The following is a 20,885-nucleotide window of genomic DNA, read 5'->3' as shown; positions in this document are numbered from 1 at the left end:
TTTTAAGTCAACAACATTTTTTTAGTATTCAGTATATTTCCCGACCAGATTATTTGTCCAATATGTTAAGGGCTTCTCGTACAAAACGTATAATTGAACAGTGACTTGATATGAGATCAAATAGGAGTTGCAGTTGAATGTAATGGCTGTGGTGAGAACCAAAGAAGAAAAGAGATTTTTTTTTTAAGTTGGGGGGATTTTGAAAGAGCTCAGTAAAGTTTCATGTGTTGTTCTGTTGATCTTCTGCTTCTCTTTGTTTACTTTTCACCTCTGTCTCACGGCTTGTCTTTCTGTCTCCCCCCTCGCTGTCCTCTGTCTTTCTATCAATCATCCCCTGAGTCTCTGTCCATCCACCTGTCTGTGTAAACATCCTCTCCTCTGTAGCTCTACTTCTTTGTCAGTTCAGAGAAAACACCTTGGCCCCATGTTATGACGATTAGCAATGTTTGTCTCCTCGTTCTCTCTCCATCTTTCTCTCTCTCTCTCTCTCTTTCTCTCTCTCTCTCTCCCCTCCTCACCTCACAGTTTAGCTGTGTAATGTGTGGTGTGTGAAGTGACAGGGAATGCTTTATGAATGTGTTAGGAGGCCTTGGCAATGCCCCTGTCTCCCCACAATACGATGAGCAGAATAAATCTGAGAGACGCCACAGGCTGTCCAGCTCCTACAGACACAAACAAACACACACACACACACACACATACTAACATGTAAGGCAGGGACCTGGGCAATTCCTGGGCACTCCACACTTCAGCGCATATCCCCACCCCGATCATTCTTTCTTTTTCTCCTTTCTTTCTTCCTCTCTCTCTTTCTCTGTTTGTCCTTGAGGTGGCGGAGGGTGGTGTCAGCGGGTGGAGCGGAGGGGGTTGTGAAGAGGTGCGGGGCTTTGATGCTTGTTGGGGCTCACTCAGCTGGGCAGTACACGGTGCTGCATCTCGTCCCAAGGCTCTGTATAAATTCAACGCCAGTGACAATTTACAGCTCACGCCCATCCTCGATATGACGCACTGAGCAGGACGCCAAGCGTGTCTTGTTGCCATCTCGCCAAAGTGAGGCTAATTTATTACAGTGTAAAACCCACAGAGCAGAGAGAGGAGGGAGGAGGCCTTGGTTTGAGACTTGTGGAATAATGTGTTATAAAGCTGTGGCCACTGTGACGTTGTTTTTTATCGTATCACTGTGTATTGTGGTCGCAGTGCACACTGGAGCAGATTGTCTCTCCCCATAGTGGGTCAAAGAGTTTAGATATTCTATATTTCTATATATTGATGGAATATACAGTGTATGGTTTTTTTTGAAAAAGCAAAATCTGCCTCTTGCTCCTTGAATCACATTTCCTTTTAAAGTGGGTAAATGTATTTAAATATATGCCATGATGCTCCGAGAAGGTCTTGACAGGGCTTCCCTTTGTTCCTGCTGCAGAAGAACGATGAAGACGATCTCAGTTAATTACATCATGTCACAACTTATGGAATCAAACCCCAAGTTCCTGAGACTTGCTGTCACAGAAAGAGCTGACCAGCACAATCATGACTGACCTTCAGAATCCATTAGACTTATGTTGTTTTTCACAAGCACTTTTCTTCTCTCCAGTAATTTACATATTTATCAGAGCTGATCGTAGTTTGACATCCTTTAATTTTTTTCCTCCCCTCTCGGCAAGCTGCGAGAGAATGAGCAGTAATGTGCCGTACAGTGCAGTGCGTGACTTTGGCAGGTGAGGAATATGCTGAGGGAGCACTTTGATTTGGAAGTGTGGGCATAAATTTTGCCTCTGCCGCTTTCACTCACTCATTGTCACGTACCCCTCCCCTGCTCTGCCCCCAGTCCTCTTACTGGAGCCCTCTCTCACTCTGTTTCTCCTTCTCCTCCTAATTCTTGTACTTTTATATATTTGTGTCATGTGCTCTTATAGCTGCAGTGACAGGAGGACTGTGGTGAGGTGAAGGTTAGAGACACGGCCTCTCAGGAGTTAGTGATGTTGTCACAGCATGGCAGCATATTAAAGTCACACACATTTCTGGGATGCCAAGCATATGCAAACGTTATAGGTAGCAAAAAAAAGATCATGTTGCAAAGTTAAACAGAATGTGTTTGCATGAAAATAGAAAAATAGGGCAGCAAGATACTAACATCCTGTTTACAAGCGTGTCTGCTCTATTAGTGCAATATGGACACAAAGAGGGAGAGAAGATAAACATGTAGTGTATTGTAAACATTTTGGGCCATATGTCAGTGGTAAGTGCACCACCATGAATAAGCTATATTCAAAATGTTCACCTAGCACTGTCGATCGTCTACATAGGAACCGTGTACTTGTTTTTCCGTTTGCACAAACAAACACACACATTCAATGTAATGACTATGTGCTAAAACAGTTTGCTGATCAGTTGATTAGTTGATAGACATAAACTTATTCTACAACTATTCATTGATTTATTGTTCTGGTCAGTTATCAAGCAATAATATTGATTGGGCTCATTCCAGCTTCTTTTTTTCTGTTCTATATCAATGTAAATATAATATATGGGTTCCGGACTGTTAGTTGAACTGAACAAGCAATTTCAAGGCATCACAATGGGCTCTGGGAAATTAAGCTGTGCATATTTGACTATTTTCAATAATTTTATACACTAAATAATTAATCTACCAATCAAAAGTATAATCAATAATTAAAATAATCATTAGTTGCACCCCCGATATACACACATACAGAATAATGCAAACCTAATCATTCCAACATCCGTAATGAGCAAAACTGTCGCACATCTCAAAAATAAAGACAAATGAAGATGATGAATTGAACCCTAATGTGTTGGTTTGACAGTCAGCTCAGCATGCAAGGAATTTGTTGTTGAAACTCTGTTCTGGGCTGCTCTTCCCTCCAACTACAATTTCTAAGAACTGTGTGCAAAGACAGAAAAGGGAGTTCCAGCTAAGAGTTGGATCATTTATGTTGACTTCGCTACCTTTCAGTCAAATCGTTTGCCTTTATTTTCTATGTTACTTCTTTTTTGCTTTCTCTCTCTTCATCCATCTCCGCCTCATGACAGCCCCCCGCCAGCTGATCTCTACTGACACCTTGAGGTCGGGAGATGCTGCTGCAGCGCCGGGCTCAACCATAACTTGACCCCAACCTTCATGTTATATGTCACCCACACCCGAGCCATGATTTTGCCTTACATACAGCCGAGCTACGGTCGTTGGTATGGTACCGGATCCCTCCGGGCGTTGGGGTGCCTATGGAATAGCAGGACTTAATTTTGTGTTACAATGCTTGGCTGAGCACAGCCAGATACAGAGGGATGCAGAGATACAGACACATAAACACAACAACTACTCTGGGAGCATTTGTGAGAGCCCTGAGGAGATATAGTCCCCTCAACACACACACACACACACACACACACACACACACACACTGACACAACTATGTGGTATAAACAGTGAGTCCATTGTAAGCTCCAGGAGCCTGCTGTAAGAGATTGTTTTGATGAACTAGCACTGAGACTAAATGTAGCATGGCCACGATGGTTGAATTCCCCGACAGTCGGGACCTTGGCAGCTGCCTCTGGTTTGGCTCTCAACTTTCTGGGTTCTTGGTTTTACTGTAGGGAGAAAGGCTGTGTGTATGTCAGTCCATGTTTTGTTTTTTTCTTTCGTGATTGCAGCTTTGCACTGTAATATGTGTGTGTGTGTGTGTGTGTGTGTGTGTGTGTGTGTGTGTGTGTGTGTGTGTGTGTGTGTGTGTGTGTGTGTGTGTGTGTGTGTGTGTGTGTGTGTGTGTGTGTGTGTTCTTGTATCAGGAGCTGTTGTGGTGGCCTGGGGTCGAGGCCAAAGTAGAATTTCTAAGTGATGGAATTTCACAGCCACCGAGCACCCAGCGGCCGGCCAAACCGCAAGCACTCACATTTACAACAAACGGCCCGCCCCGCTCCACGGAGACTCCTGAATGGCAAAGCCATTTGTCTCTGTGAAGGGCAGAGGGAGAGAAAAGCGAAATAAAATCAGAGGGAGAGTACTTAAATGGAACAACGCTTTTTTTTGTTTGTTTACGACCCCTAACCACTCAAACTGACACACCATGCACACACACAGAAGCACACACACACACACACACACACACACACACACACTGCTGCGAGGCTAAATTGGAATTAAGGAGAAGGAAAGGTGCATAGCCTGTTGCTAATTAGCATTTTCTTTGCTCAGCAGAAGCGGGTGGAGGAATCAATAAGATATTAAGTTTGTGTATAGTGATGAGGCACGCAATCACTTTCATCCATTAGCTACAGCAGATTAGAGGGAAAACACTGGCCAAGAAAACAGCAAATATTTGACCTCTGTGGTTTTCAACTTTGCCAACTGCTGGGAACGCAGAGTGGACTGTTTGTTTTCATGTTATTTAGTCTGTCTATTGTTCAGTGTTTGAGGAATGTGAGCGAGAATGATCCTCAAAATACCTACGCTAATATAAGAGGTTAACATTTCACCACAGCAGGTGTCAAATAAAATGTGGAAACAGTTGAGATTATTCTCTTGTAATTAGAAGTAGATTTATTCACTCACATCTCCAGAATGCAGAAAAAAAATGTATTGATTTGAGGTTAGAATCCATGACATTTCACCTTGCTTTGGAAAATCTCACGATTTGAACATTTTCAGGTTTGACAAGTATGTTAAAAGGTTCATGGAGCATCATTAATGCAAAAATCCACCAATTGAGTGATTGAAAATGCTCAAGAGAAGTCTCCGTGGTCCAACTCATCTGTTCAACAGATTAAAAGAGCAGAAGTGGAGAAGTGTCTAGCCAGAAAGAAGTCTTCAGCCAGACCTGAAGACTCAAATCAAAGAAGACCTCTATCAGGTCACACCTGTTGCGGGCTGATCCCGACCTCTGTAGATGTATAATTCACCTTGCCCAGTTGAATATTCTGTGCCCTGTGTTGGTTTGATGTTTGATTTATGTGCGTCTGGCAAAAAATGGACAGCCAGGTCAGTGTGTGTTTTCACCCAGCCTCTCACACTGGACTATAATGGGTGACTTATAATCTCTCTGATACTATGATAATGGCCTAATATTTTAGTCTTATCTGAAACTGAGAAGTTTTAGAATTGCTGTCTACACGTCTACTAGAACTTTGTGCATTAACAACACAACCTCTTTCTCCCTTTGTCTTTACTCTTCTTTACACCTTTACCCTTCTTCCCTCTCTCTCCCTCTCTCTCTCTCTCTCTCTCTCTCTCCCTCTCTCTCTCTCTCTCTCGCCTCCCTCCCCCAGCAGAACATCTGGATCCAGAGCGGGAGAAGAAGCTGGTCTTTCTTACATCTCGTGTTCACCCTGGAGAGTCTCCTGCCTCCTTTATTTGTCAAGGTAAAGTTTAAATGTTCAGTCGGTGCGCTTTATATGGGGTGTTTAAAAAGTAGGTATGCATTTTTATTTACATAATCAAGAGTCAGTGTAATATTCAACATATTTACTGTTTTTAGGAACACTTTCTTGTTCTTGTTTGCTATTGATAGACTTGTGAATTTGAATAAAGTTACATTATGGACCATCTCAGATGGGACACACAATAATGCATAAAAATAAAGACATAAATATGTAATATACATGTTCTTATACAAAAGACATGATGCAGAATAGTAACCTAAAATATATAAACTACCCATTCATGTAGGGCTATTAATTATGTTGTATTGTCATTTTTTTATCGTCAACGTGTAAAGTGATTGTAACGTAACTAAAGAACTGAGACATTCCCTGACTTTCTTGGCTGCCTATAGCAGCCTGTGGACTGATTACAAAGCAAAGGTGTATCACTGATGATCGCTATCTACTAACTAGCTAACCGTAAGCTAAGCTAAGGTTAGCCAGCCAGCTGTAACTTAGCCACGCGGCATGGATCTGCCATTGGTTGTTTCGTAGTTAGCTGATAAAGGAATTTACAAACAGCAAGCTAGTTAGTACAATGGGATAGGGACCTTTTTTTTCTTTTCTTTTCCTTCACAAAAAGTATCCCTATTGTTTAATTATTTTGAATAACCTCTTTTTCAAGTCATGATATAAAGGACAACATAAAACAAAGGGCATTGCATTTTATAGATATAGTTTACCTGCATAAGTGTTAAATGCTGTAGCTACTGAGACCTTTTCCTCCAGATTAAAGTAGCACTCCAGCAAATTAGGATGATGCTTTCATGTAGTTGGGTGACTTGCCAGTGACTTTAGAAAAATACATTTCAAAACAGTGCAGCAGAGACAGAGCTATTCTGATTTAAAGTCCCTAAAAATTCTGGATCCCACATTATGCAACTCAATAGCAGTAATAATTGCCCTCATATTTTGAGTGCATGATCCAGTTTTCAATACAGTTTTTCAGTTATAATTTTGAGGCAGTCTTCTCAAACTTTAGAAAGCTCCCTCCAGAGCCACAGGTCACATTATACAACTTTCTTTTAAAGGGCTCAGTACTCCCCATGCTTAGTAAACAGTATATCAGGTATAACACTGAACACAAGAAGCACACCTTTAATTTTCTCATAAACATACAGTATGAACCTCTACATGAATATATGACATTTTTCTTGTTAATTCATCATTAAGACATATGCTCCTCAACTAAACCATAGATGTCTGAGTGTTACAGGAATAGATACAAGAACCTGTGCCTCTATATTATATCTTCGGAAATACAATCTGAGGATATGATAGGGTTGCTTTGTCTCAAAACTAATAAAACAGTTTGAAAACTGAGAACCTTTGGGAAATTGTCTCCTTGTGCAGTACAACAGTTTTAGCAGGATTTAATGACTTTTAGCTCCCTTTCTCCTGCTCATACTGAGGTGAGTGGGCAGGTTCGCCCCTTCTGGGTCCCACCTCCATGTTTATAGGGAGCCGGTCGGAAGGCGGGAGGGCTGGTGCGATAAAGGGACGGAGGGCACGGCCTTACCTTTAGCGGTGGTCCCTATCCACTACTCTGAGTCAGTGAGGCAGACTGAGAAAGGTCCATTAACATTAACGAGGTGTAGAGATGGCGTTTGTGAGGAAGGATCTGATACATAGAGGTGGGGTAAAGGGGCTATCTATCTATCTATCTATCTATCTATCTATCTGTCTATCTAACTATCTATCTGTCTATCTAACTATCTATCTATCTATCTATCTGTATATCTATCTATCTATCCGTCTATCTATCTGTATATCTATCTGTCTATCTAACTATCTATCTATCTAACTATCTATCTATCTATCTATCTGTCTATCTATCTATCTATCTGTCTATCTATCTGTCTGTCTATCTATCTATCTATCTATCTATCTGTCTATCTATCTATCTATCTATCTATCTATCTGTCTATCTAACTATCTATCTATCTATCTATCTGTCTATCTATCTGTCTGTCTATCTATCTATCTATCTATCTGTCTATCTATCTATCTATCTATCTATCTATCTATCTATCTATCTATCTATCTATCTATCTATCTATCTGTCTATCTAACTATCTATCTATCTGTCTGTCTATCTATCTATCTATCTATCCGTCTATCTATCTATCTATCTATCTATCTATCTATCTATCTATCTATCCGTCTATCTATCTGTCTATCTATCTATCTATCTATCTATCTATCTATCCGTCTATCTATCTATCTATCTATCTATCTATCTATCTATCTATCTATCTATCTATCTATCTATCCGTCTATCTATCTGTCTATCTATCTATCTATCTATCTATCTATCTATCCGTCTATCTATCTATCTATCTATCTATCTATCTATCTATCTATCTATCTATCTGTCTGTCTATCTATCTATCTATCTATCTGTCTATCTATCTATCTATCTATCTATCTATCTATCTATCTATCTATCTATCTGTCTGTCTATCTATCTATCTATCTATCCGTCTATCTATCTATCTATCTATCTATCTATCTATCTATCTATCTATCCGTCTATCTATCTGTCTATCTATCTATCTATCTATCTATCTATCTATCCGTCTATCTATCTGTCTATCTATCTATCTATCTATCTATCTATCCGTCTATCTATCTATCTATCTATCTATCTATCTATCTATCTATCTATCTATCTATCCGTCTATCTATCTGTCTATCTATCTATCTATCTATCTATCTATCTATCTATCTATCTATCTATCTAATCTACCCACGACTCAGTTTGTGTGTAAGTGTATTTCTGTGTGTGTGTGCATCATTATGAATCAGATGAGTTGGTTTCTAGCCCGCTGTGTGCTGTCTTTTTTTCCAGCGCCGTCAGCTCCATTCCATTTGTATCGATTTAGGCTTGACGTCTCCTATTCCTCCCCCGATTCTGACAATGCCCCCTCGCTGTCCTTCCTTCTCCTTTTGTTTCTCAAAACTCAATTAACTGCCAGCCCGTCTTCGGTCTTCTTTTCAAGTCTATTCCCCTCTATGTGGGTTTGCGTGAGTGGATTTATGTATGTTTGTTTGATAGGTGTGATCGACTTCCTGGTAAGCCAGCATCCTGTGGCTCAGATCCTAAGAGATCATGTGATCTTCAAGATCGTCCCCATGCTAAATCCTGATGGAGTCTACCTGGGCAACTACAGGTACATAAACATATTTTAATTCTTGATTTGGATGCATCCTTTTGTTGCCTTTAATTCCCACATTACATTGTTTTAAACCCTACGTGGGATTATATTCTCTTAACTCCATCTTTATGGAGCTTAATGAATTCATATAGCTCACAGCAGTGCATTTGTTAGAAGATAGTATTTAGCTGTAGGGCTGTTCTCTCTGCCAGTATCTCTTTCCATCCTCTGTTTTTAACACTATTGCCGCAGCTCTGTGGGCATCCTCCTCCTCTCCTCTATTTTCCTCTCTTCTCTTTCCCTTCTTCATAATTGCCTTTTACTTAATAGGCTCAGCCCCAGGAATACTAATGTACACTGAGATAAGCATCGGCAGCCTGCTCCCAGTGTGTTTGTGAGTGCCATCTGGTGGTGGGGGCTTGTCACTGCCGCCAAAGATATTTACAGGGAATTTTCAATCTCTATAATATTGTTGACTGTGATTGGTGACTGCATAAAGGCCATTTTCATTAGCTTGCTTTCACATTGAGTGGTGATGAGCAGTGTATTGGCAGAGCGTGAGTAGTGATAGTCCTCAGCTCACCAATCACACATGCTCATTTATACACACGCATGCATCTCTTTCTCACACATTAACACACATACACACACACACACACACACACACAGACACACGACCTTCCACACAACCTTCCCTGCAGGATGCAGTGCAGAGCAGACTGAAATGGATACATGCAGAGCAAAGAATCAATGTCAGTTAACCTGGGATGAGTATTTTGTTCACGGCTGGCCGCTCTGCACAGTTGCTCTACAGTATCAGTGACTCCGGTACGATTACCAAGTGCTTTAATGTTTAATGTTGAAGATACACATGACAACAAATAGGGCAACTCAGTGGGCATCTTTACATGCAAGCATTCCATTATGGCAAGATAGGTTGATATATATAGTAACACCTAAGATAGCAATCCACCTCTATAGAGTATACATGTTCACATCAATACATTATATCCACCCTTCCATGCAAATTGCCTTTGGCTGACTCTATCACTCTATAACTTGTCATTCATAAGTCTGTGATCTTGATACACGACTCTGGAGTAAACTACCCAGTGTCTGAATGAGTGAATGAGGCACTGATTTTGGACACAGGGATATTTACATTCACATTTGTTTTCTAATAGTCTTCTTCTTCCTTGCTTATTAATGCCACCAACTGTCGATCAGTGAAACAGTGTGAAACTATTGGCAGGATATGTTTGCGTGCACAAGATACAAACTTGCTCCACAGCGCTACAAGTGGTCAGAAACTCTGCAGGGTACCTTTAATCATTTGCAATATATTTTGTGAGGCGGACCACATTGTAGTTTTTCATTAAAGCTGTGTGCATGTGTGTGTGTGTGTGTGTGTATACAGGTGTTCTCTGATGGGTTTTGACCTGAATCGCCACTGGCAGGATCCCTCTCCATGGGCCCAACCCACGCTGCACGCTGTCAAACAACTCATAGTGCAGATGAACCAAGACCCGGTGAGCGAGCAAGCATGCACACACCCACACACACACATGTACACACACACAAATGCACAAATGTCCTCCATACTGTGCTCAACATTCCTTCACCATAGTAATGTCTGCTGGTCCCAAGAACCGTTTTCTGCCTCCCTGCTTGGTTCAGCATGTTCCTCCAATCTGTGTTCAGGGTTTTTTGCACTGGGGAGCAGCAGGGATCGGCAAGTCAGCACCTCTAGAATGTCAGCTTGGCTCTCCTGGCCATTCAAAACACACTGCTGAAGCAAGTCTGTGCTTTCAGTCTCTGACTCTACTGTAACTTTTTCCTTCTACAGTTTTAGTCTTCCAGTCAGAGGAACGTGTCAGAGGCAGGCCAGGGATTTTTCTCTTTGTTCCTGATGTTAATTATAAGCAGAGCGGCAGGTTGGTGGGATTACTGAAGGTCAGTGTGTATCCTGGGAATACTCTGCCCTTTTGTACACTCCTCTAATCCTGATAAGAGAGGGAGCGGGCCGGGGCGGGATGCAGGGCAGGCCAGAGATGGGGTGAGGCGCGGGGCTGGCATCGGGCAGATTAACCTTTTCCCCCGGCGCTGACACACTGATCGATAGACTCTGTCATGGCAGGGTGATCCACTCATGGCTGTCATTCACACACGCTCACACGCGCAAAACACACACACACGCATCCTGAGCAAACAGACACATACAAACACTCACTCATCACACAACGAGAATACTGCAATATACACGTACAAACAGGTGTTCTCAAGTGAAAGTGTCCCCTGCATAGGTATTTCTTTTGTCTCTCAGATGCATACTTTTACAATAAATTGGAACAATCACACCATTATATAGAGGAGTGGTTCCCAACCTTGGGGTTGAGCCCCTCTCGATGGTCGGTTGATGAATCTAAGAGATGATTGCAGGGGCAGGAAAACAAAACAAAACTTTTAACCAATCTTTGCTCTTTTCTTGTAATTTTTTGAGGAGACATTGCTTCATAGTAAAAGGTCACAAGCAAAAAGAGGTTGTAGACCACTGAGTCATTGCCTGTATAAACAGTATGTGTATATATATATATATATATATATATATATATATATATATGCCCTGGCATATATTCAGTCTCATACACATTTTTTCTTTCACCAAATCTTGCTATAGCCTAATAAAAGTTACTTAATCACCACCACAGTGACTTTGTGTTTGGCTGGGTGAATGCAGCCTCCAGTCAACACAGTATTGAGCCATATGTTTCCTAAGTCCACTCCCGCTGGTCAGATGCTTCCCATTCCTTCTCCTTCGCTGTTGGTAACCATCCCACCAGCACTTGTCCTCCTGTAGCGCCCCACCCCCCCTTTTTTTTTCCTGATGATTGCCTTTAGTCTTGCAGAGTTAATTTGGAGGCTTGGACAACATCTCCTCTTCTGTCTCTCTCTCGCCACAGCCAGTTAATCCCATCAGACACACTACTCATGTCTGGGGCTCCCAGATGCCAGTCTCAATGCCAACTCTACAGCCAGGAGGCTCTGTGCTGCTGCCCTCCATTCATGCTCATTTCACACAGCGGGCATAGGGTCTAATGAGGCTACCAGGGTTGGAGGGCTCTGCTGGAGGACTCCATTAACAGCAGATCAGCCGCAGCTACAGTGGCCCATTTACTAACCGCTAACTCAGTGTGGTCATCTGTTTAAAAACTAGGAGACTGAGAGGACGCTGGAATGGGAGGTCATTATCAATTTTCAGGAGGTTTTTCCTTCTGTACCCTACAATTGTGCAAACAAACTGGAGTTTGTAAGCAAGAGGTTGGTAGTCCTGGATCAAACACGGACACATTAACCAAACTCACTTGCCAGAGAAAGACAGTAGCCTATACTTAATGATGTTGATGCATCTGAAATGGTATTCAGGTATCCAGCCTAAAGTGTAGAGAACAGTTCCCACAGATGCAGTGAGTCACTCACACAGGTGGCTGGCAAGTGGCTGGGGGCCACAAGCTTGTTAAAATAGCTTTATTAGCAGCCCTGTTTTGTCATTGTTGTAAAGGTAAATCTTTATGGTCAGAGTAAACAATTTTTCTCCATTCACAACACATTGCAATAATTCTCCCCTTGCACAGAAATAACAAAACACCACCAAGGTTGTCATCGTCTTTTGTAGTTACAGCTCTATTTTCTAAGCTAAATGTTGTGGTAGGCATGAGACTGTAATTATGTTTCAATGCTTCCTGTTTATATTTATATGATACCTGATGAATTCAAGATTTATCACACATAACATGTATTTTTCAGAGCAACATACTTGATATTTATAACCTGATAAGTAAACCATAACCTAACACGAGCCTTACTTTAGAATTTAAAATGTACCGTAATTGTACTTGGCCTCCCCTGTAGACGATCATAAAGCTTGACAGAATATCCTGGTTACAGCAGAAACAGTAGAAGTGCATCTCTAGGCACCTTACCACATGAGTTCACGCTCTCGCATGATTTGAGTGATTGCCCAGTACTACAACTCTAATAACAGTCTTTCAGTGTGTTGTCAGCTGTGCTTAACTGAGTTCTTTCTGAGTGTCAAGACTAAAATCTGTGTACGCTGGCATCATACGTGGGCTGTTTAGTCTTTGTAAGTCTATCCCTAAAGTTCTCTTTAGTAAAACCAACGCAGATTGTGAACGCTAATTGAATTCAAGGTGCAGTGCAAATTTACTTTGTGCCTTTATGTACATAAATCTGACCATTCGTTTTTGTCAATCACCACGACTTCTTTACTCCTTTAGCTACCCACAGTTTTGTGCATAAAGCATCATAATTCAAAGTCACATTGCCCTCCCTTGCACAAAGGAGCCCATTCAGTTTGAAACCCCATCAGCCATTCTTGTGACAGACACCCTCGTCACTCCAAAGTGATTCTACATCATTGTGAATTCTGCAGCACTCTCTGCTGGGGAAAATAACTTCCTTGTTCTGTTCAGGCAATAACTTCACTAACTGGCTGCGAGTTCTGAGACAAGTGCCATTTAAATCAAAGCTTGTTGCAGGAGCAATCTAAGCTGTGTTGCTATTGATGGCTGGAAACCTTTATTTAAAAAATATTTGTATCTAAATTCAACACTACTCAGAACATTTGCACTCACTAGTGTTTATACAAACACTGTCCTGAACATGAAATTATGTTTTAAAATCAGTGACTTCGATTTCCATCAGCCAGCTCACTTGGAACGGTTGTGTAAATATATTAATACAGAGTATTTACAGTTACAGTTTGGCATCAAATACATACATTTGCCACTCCTCACAACATTCAGTCTACATAAGGAGAGATTGGAAATGACGATGACAGATATTCCCCCTTCAGAGGAAATTAAATCAAAGCCTACAGGTCGCTCATGGGGTGAATGAGGAGCACACTGAGGGAAGAATTCAAGGATTGTGCGGCTTTTGCCACCACTAAACCTGCTCAAATAAGACCAAAAGAAAGCACCCGCAAAGGTTGAAATGCACCCCGAACATTGCTGCCAAGCAAATAGCATCTTGGTGCTATCCGCACATATTCAAATAAGGTGGCATGCATATGTTTCTATGCAAATGAGCCTCACTGCAAAAATGGTCAAATTCCTAAAGATCAGCGCTAATAGCCACATGCAGTTAGAGTGAAATGAAGAGCGTCTTCAGTGAGTTAGTGGTACTGACGTTATTTGATAAAGGGTGTCACGCCCAGACTTTCCAGTGATCATGGCTTTGATCACTGGAAAGTGATCATCATTGATTGTAGCCAGGCGAAGGCATCGTCAGGCTCTGCTCAAACTCATTTATTATGGGTTGCAGTGACAGGATGCAATGGCAGTCATGAAAAATAAATGAGTAAAGCTCCCCTACATATCATTTCTTTAAATATATGACAAAAAAACAAGTAAGAAATTAAGGAAAAATAAGGATATTATATAAACAAATAAACAAATGATTTTTTCACAAGAAAGATATGGAATGGTCCCAGCTTTATACTTTAAGTACTCTGTTGTAGTACAAATGATACATTTGATACTAGTAGTGTATGTTACAAATTGTCTGCCTGTGTTTGAAAGTCTTTGCTCATTTAATTGTTTTACTTGGACATTGATTTAAGTTGATCTGAAAGGGTCACTAGTGCTGCCGCTCTCACTAAGAATCAACCATAGAGTGAATATTATGGATGTACCCACTGCAATAAGTGGATTACCCATTGGTTTGTGGACTATGGTTTTGAAGCTTCGAGTCTGGCACTTTGGCCGTCGCCATCTTGTTTTTTAGGAACAATGAGTGGCACAGGAGGGTGGAGCTAAGTACAACCAAACGCTGACTAAGACATTTCTCGGCAACCAAAATTAACTAACAATTAACTTTCATGTACTGAAAACTCATGGGAAAAAAACTCGACGCTGTGGTAGAGCCTTATTATCTGAGCAACCTAAGAGATCCAGGTGGTTTAGGAGTTAGTTGGCCAGTTGGAGTGTATATGAGCTTACGTTCATCAGGTGACAAGTACGAGGACTCCACTGGGATGCTCATGTTTTATTGTGTCTGCTGGTCGTGTAATAGAGCAATGATTTGCCACCATATGAACTATAGGAGCAGATGTTAAGCTGATAGTAAATCAAAGTTCTGTTAGTGAGTTTATTTGTTGTTCCGCTCCCGGTGGTCCAAAATTGCTTATTGCAGCTTTAAATGGATCTTTCACATATTCTTCACATAATAAATACAATATGAAATGTAAAATAAAGACGTGATCAACTACAGTGATTGTGTGAACTAAATATATGCTCATAAGCTGGCTAACTTTCTCTCCATCCATCTGAAGGCAAGCTTGCTCAAGCTGTTTCATAAAATTCCATCATTTACCATCTGCAGCTGAACATTGGTCAGCAGGGAAAATGGCTGAAAGAGTCAGTGATGCAAGGAGCTATAATCTGTTCCCAAGCTACCCTGTTGTTTGTTTTGAAAAGAGAGAAATGGAGAGGGAGAAAAAAAGGAAAAGAGGCCAAAGAAACAAATGGACCCATCTCCTTCCTAAAGCGTTGCTTTCCTAGCTCATTTATCAAACGCAGGAGAAGAATCCTTTTTGATTGGCTGATTACCAGAAGCATTCATCACTGGCCGACATATCCCCACCAATTTGACACTGCCATTTTGGATAATTTGTTACGGATGACAAAGAGGTCATTGTTGGCTTGGCTTCTTTTTGACCTTTATAATATTTGAAAATTAATTTCTGAAACAAATGTAATAGGTCCGGTCACAGCACCTAGATGAATTTTGCACCTGAAATCCGCCCTAAAGCCCTCTCCAGTCTCACTCACTTTATCTCTCTTTCATGTCCAACAGTCAAATTTGCATTCTACTGTATGTGTGAATCAGGAGATCTCTGTGTGTGCTTTTTGTGTCCTTTTCTCTCCCTCACTGTCTGTCTCCATGTGAGTTGTCCTCTGGTGTCAGCCGACAATTTCTGATCCATTTCTGATATTTACGGCCAATTTTACCCCCATCGTCCCCGCAGCGTCTCAATCTCTCCACCGGCCCTCTTTTTATTCTCACTCCATTGGAAGCAGAATTGTCTTCTTTTCACAGGAAAGATACAGTTGAAGCTCTCGCACGCTGGCACAATTTGTATGCATTTTATCAGCTTAGGTCACAGGCTTTTACCTTATCTTAATTTTTTACATGATAATTCAAATGATTTTTTCAATACCTCCTGCTCCTCTTCGCTTATTTTTTCCCTCGCCACCGATTCCTGTCTGTACCTATCAACCTCCTTTTATTCTCCTTCACCTGTTCTCCTGGCAGGCCTTCCCAACAGATGTGGCAGCTTATATGGCACTAACAGGCCAGAAGCACAGGGCTGCCTGCGCCCGTTCAGGCTGATTACAAGTCACCTCTGTGTTCATAAACAGACAAATACCGCCATCAATTTGAGAGCACAGTACAGAGGGGGAAGGAGGGGGGGGAGAGACAATGAGAGAGACGGAGACAGACGGATAGAGAGTTTCATGTCATCTACTCCCGTCTATGAAGCAGGTCACGCCATTGGCCATGTTCTGTCACTGCTGCATCATCACAGGGTCACTAACCATGTGCCCCTGTGACCTGGATTGGCTTCTCTGACTAATGAAATGTCGGATAGAGTTTTACCGTCTATAAGTGATATGACTTTTGAGTTTTTCTTTCCATGCATTATTTTGTGGGAATGTTTGATGCTCACACAGTGTCACAAATTCACACCTAGGTGGCTCCACTGGAAAAGTACCTCGCTCAAGAGCACTTCATCAGTCATTGCATTGTGAACGAGAGGTTTCTACTCTCGCTTTCACTGCCCGGGTTTAACTCGTTGACTTGAGGTTGGATCTGACTGATTTTAATTCCCCGCCATTATAGTTGGGCGGCCATAACTATTTCTCCACTTGTTGAAGCGTTGTGAATTGGGCTAGAGTTAGGATAGTGGTTTCGTTTTTAAGTAAAGTGTGTTTGTCTTCTTTAACATAAACTGCAAATGTTTACATGTCCGGCCCACTATTCTGTTTACAATATGTTCTTAACCTAACACAGCGCTTCTTACAAGATCAGCTGCATTTAATTCCACATGGATCAACAACTGGTGAGGATGCTGATCTTTTATGTAAAACATGCAGCTTTAGCCTCAGTCTTTTAGCCTGACATCGTGTATGTAGTCATAAAATGCATATTTATGGCTTTACCAACTTGTGAAACAAGCGTTGGCTAAATTGTCTAGCTAGCTACAACATATAAAATCCTGTCACTCCTCCCACAGGCTTTGTAGGCAATATTTCAGTGTATAATGTGCATCACATGGCGAGTAAGTTCAACTTTATTCTCTAGCTTGAACAAGCAGCAGTTTCCCTTCTCCTCCAAAGGTATGCTGCTGATGCCAGGAGCTTTATTCAGGAGCTTGTAATCCTGCTTCAATCAGCTCCTTTTCCTTTCCGTGTAAAGATAAGCCCGGCATTTACGGCCCTCACCGCACTCCGCTCTAATTAATATGCAGGAGATAAGTACTTGTCTGACAAAATTCATTCATTTGACCTTCTAGGTTTTACACTAAACTGTTTGCGGCCGCTACAAGTTCACCACAAGTTGAGAGTTCCCTGGAGTTTCTGCAGCGAGATGGAGCTTTTGTTTCTCTCTGAGAGGTTTAATTTGGACAGCTTGCTCTCCCTCTCTGTTTCTCTCTCTCTCGCTCTCTCAAATTGTCTTCTGACTTTCATTCGGCAGTCTCTGTTTCTTAATTGCCCCTAATTGCTTAATTACAATTTCAAATGAACAATTCTGGAGGTCAGAGCGGGTCGTTAATTGAAGCATCAATCACAGTGGTTGGGCCTTCAGAACCGTCTCAGTTTGATTGACAGTGCATTAACTGAATATTGTAGAAAGCCTGGACATGACATTGTGGGGGCTCCATGGCTGATACTGCTGTTACTGCTGCTCCTCTGCTGTCCTTCACATGAAGCAGCGAAGGAGAAACCTTCTGGGTTAGAATGAGGACAGGGAACAAACAGGATGAGGCTTTAGGTCCTTCACCTTCTTTCTGTGCGTGTTCTCTCTAAATGAAGATAAATATCTACATCAGGGGGCTTGGATAACATTTATGAATGTGACTGAACCTGTGTTTTCCCCTCAGTGGCACACTGTATTTCATACATGATAAGCTGCAGAGCCAAAGGTATGTAGATGGGGTGTCCATACATTTTACCATACATAACCATGTTTGGCCATGCACTTTGGACACTTTTCATGGTTTGGCTATAGGCATGGCCTGCTGCCACCGTGACCCGACCCCGGATAAGCATAGGCATCTTAATTCCAACTAAGTGGACACTTAGTCCTATGGCATACATAGGATACCTGTTTCAACATGGCAATGCCCCATTACCCAAAGCAGCGTCAATAAAGAAATAGGTTTCTGAAGATGTTGCAACTAACATTTCATTTTCTGTCCATTGACTAATCTGTTATTAGAGCAATCGTTTCAGCTCTATTTCAAAGTTTGGCGTGGGAGGACCCCACTGGCCTGCACTGAGCCCTGACCTCAACCCCATCAAACATTGCCCCAAACCAGTGTCTGACCTCACAAATTCAATGCCAGCAAAGCAGCAAAAAATGTGATTATGCGCAGCGTTTCACCTTTCAGTGGTTTTGAAATTAGATGTTCAACAATCACAGACTAGTGTAATTTGTATCCACTTACTTTTGGCCATGTAATGTATCCAGCCCCTTGGAAATTCTTATTATATGAGATAAAAAAAAGAATTCAGTTATTCACTGGTATTCTACCAAATGTACGCATGTATCCACCACTTAACCTCTGCTATAAGCAATCTGCCACTGTTGATCACCCCCCTCCAATCTATCCACCTATATCCTCTCCTCCTTTTATTCCTCTCCCTCCTCCCAGCCTCCATGCCCTCCAGGGGAGAGACCTAGGTGATTATTAGGCTGGTTTCCCTCGTCTAGACCCCGGCTGCTTGGTTGGAACTCCTTCCACCCTCCTTCCTCTTCCTAATGGATCTGGGTCTACTTCTCTCACTACCTCCCTCCCTCCTCTTTCTCCATCTACCCTTCACATCTTTCTTTTCATCCCCTATCTAACTCTCCCTTTAATGTCTCTTTATGTATTTCTCAGACTGTCTACTGCTCAGTTGGCTGCATTTAGCTTTTTTCCCTCTTGCTCTTTTTTGTGTTTGTTTTCCTGTTGTTTCTGCCTCCCTCCTCCCTTCACACCGTCCTCTTCCACCTCCCCTCCTCCTCCACCTTCTCCTGCTGCTGTTCCTCTCCTCTGGGGCTCCATCCATCAGGTTGTCGGGGGCTGCTAGCGGCCGACTCCCAGCCACCATATTTCACCGCCAGCCAGCCAAGCAGCTGACAGCACAGCCACCGCCAGGAAATTGCTTTGGCTGTGAGCGGAATTTCAAACACAGGCACACTGCGTCGCCCAGGCCGCCCAAGCACCGCTTCCCTCTCTCTCTCTCTTTCTCTCTCTCTCTCCTGTCAATCTCTCTACTCCTCCCGACACACATCTCTATGTCTCTCTGTATCGCTCTCTCTCTTTCTCTCTTTTTTGCTCTCTCTTATGTACTTATTTCCTCTCTCTTTGCACCCCCATCTCTATATGTTTTTCTGTGTGCTCTTCCCTGCTCCTCTACCTCTCTCACACACAGTCACAAACCCACATGCATTGTTTTCTCTCTTTGTCTTTTGTCCGTCTTTGTTGTTCCCTCTCTCTGCTTTCCCTCCCCTTCATCTCCCAATATCGCTCACTTCTCCTTTTCCATCCTCTCGTTCTTCCCTTCCTCTCCTCTTTACGACCCACAGGGAGCAAGGTGTGGTGGTGAATGTGTAATGAGCAGAGCAAGAGGGAGGAAGGGAGGGAGATAAAGAGGAGGAAGAAGAAGTGTAAGGATAAAACCAGGAGCAGAATGGAGTGATAAGATAGAGAGGAGGCAGAAAAGAGGGATGCTAGTTGGTGCTGCTCCCGAATTAAGGGTCAGAAGGTGTGTGTGTGTGTGTGTGTGAGAGAGAGAGTGGGTGGGTGGGCTTGCTGGTGGTGAGGGGGCTTGTATTTCTGCCCTTGTCACAACCAGTTTAAGACCATTGAAGTGAGGAGAATGTATTGCCAAGTGAGGTCATTTTTGCTATAGTCTTCACCCGGCTTTAGGGTTTGGAATTAGAGTTAAAAAAAAGACACCAGCTTATTTAGACAGTTAGATATATATCAAGATTACAGATCAATCAATATCATATTCAAATACAAGCGAGATAAAAACATGTAACAGCTCTGTGGTTAGGTAGTGAAGTATCTTACATAACATGCAGCTAAATTGGACAGTGTAGTGTAGTACATTTAAGTTACGCAACAACCTGAAGAAAATGTAATTTAGTTTTATTGTTCTATGGTGGTGTATGTAAAGTAACTAAAGCGTCATTTACACTGATGTAGTGTGAGTGAATTCCATTCATAGAGTTGCTAGATATATGGCCCAATTCCACACTACACAATAGCATGGATAACACTATTAAGTATGTGCTATTATGCATATTGTACTCTGTTAGTTGGAAGTGTAAAGGGAATTAATATGCTTGACTGTTTTGTACTAGCCTGAAATGATACAAGACATACATAGATGGATATCAGACTGCAACGTTGGATAGCTACTGTCAATTGAAATGAGATTTTTTTTAAGGTGTTCCTGGCGCTGTCTCACTAACATCTTCAATTTGGTTTAATTATTTCTATATGTTCAGTTCCGCTATGTCTTATGTGTGCTGAATTGAGGAGTAACTATATCAGATCTATCAAACTGAGACCTTTATAAGCATGGAATACCTGAAATGGGTGCTACAGGTATGTGATAGTCGTGCATCTAGGCATGTCAGAGTTAATGTTAAAGTTAGAAGTTGGAGATAAGTCAAATCAGTGAGTTCCCGATAAAAGTGTGTGTCTGTCTGTCTGACTGTCTGTGTGTATAGATTGAGTGATTACAGAGTTGAGAGAAACAGATCTTATCAAATCCATTTACACAGTGTATGCTGTAGAGAAAAGACATTACAAACTCAATATGAAGTCAATATTAACCTGATAAGTAAGTATGGAGCTTATGATGAATGTGACAATCTCATGAGGGAGCGTGTGTATGTCTTAACACCATATCCGTCTCTGCTCGCCGTCTATGTATGTGCTGTAGGTGTGCCCTTCAAATAGACAGTCTGATTGAAGTTATGTGTGGGTGG

General features: G+C 41.8%; 1 protein-coding gene across 1 annotated transcript in view; it reads left to right on the top strand.

Annotated features, from left to right (window-relative positions):
- agbl4 (AGBL carboxypeptidase 4) overlaps window positions 1-20,885 on the top strand; it is a gene marked incomplete at both ends in the record, with an annotated part of 242,749 nt that overhangs the window by 210,934 nt on the left and 10,930 nt on the right. Inside the window, 3 exons of the mRNA XM_079157501.1 lie at window positions 5,287-5,376; window positions 8,495-8,609; window positions 10,012-10,123. Of these exons, the coding sequence (XP_079013627.1) occupies window positions 5,287-5,376; window positions 8,495-8,609; window positions 10,012-10,123 (317 nt within the window). The remainder of the gene's footprint in view (window positions 1-5,286; window positions 5,377-8,494; window positions 8,610-10,011; window positions 10,124-20,885) is intronic.

The sequence above is a fragment of the Pholis gunnellus genome, assembly GCF_910591455.1.
Source record: "Pholis gunnellus genome assembly, chromosome: 4".
In the NCBI taxonomy this organism is placed as follows: Eukaryota; Metazoa; Chordata; class Actinopteri; order Perciformes; family Pholidae; genus Pholis; species Pholis gunnellus.
The sequence above is the reverse complement of the archived record's forward strand: the minus strand, read 5'-3'. Positions and strand labels throughout refer to the sequence as shown.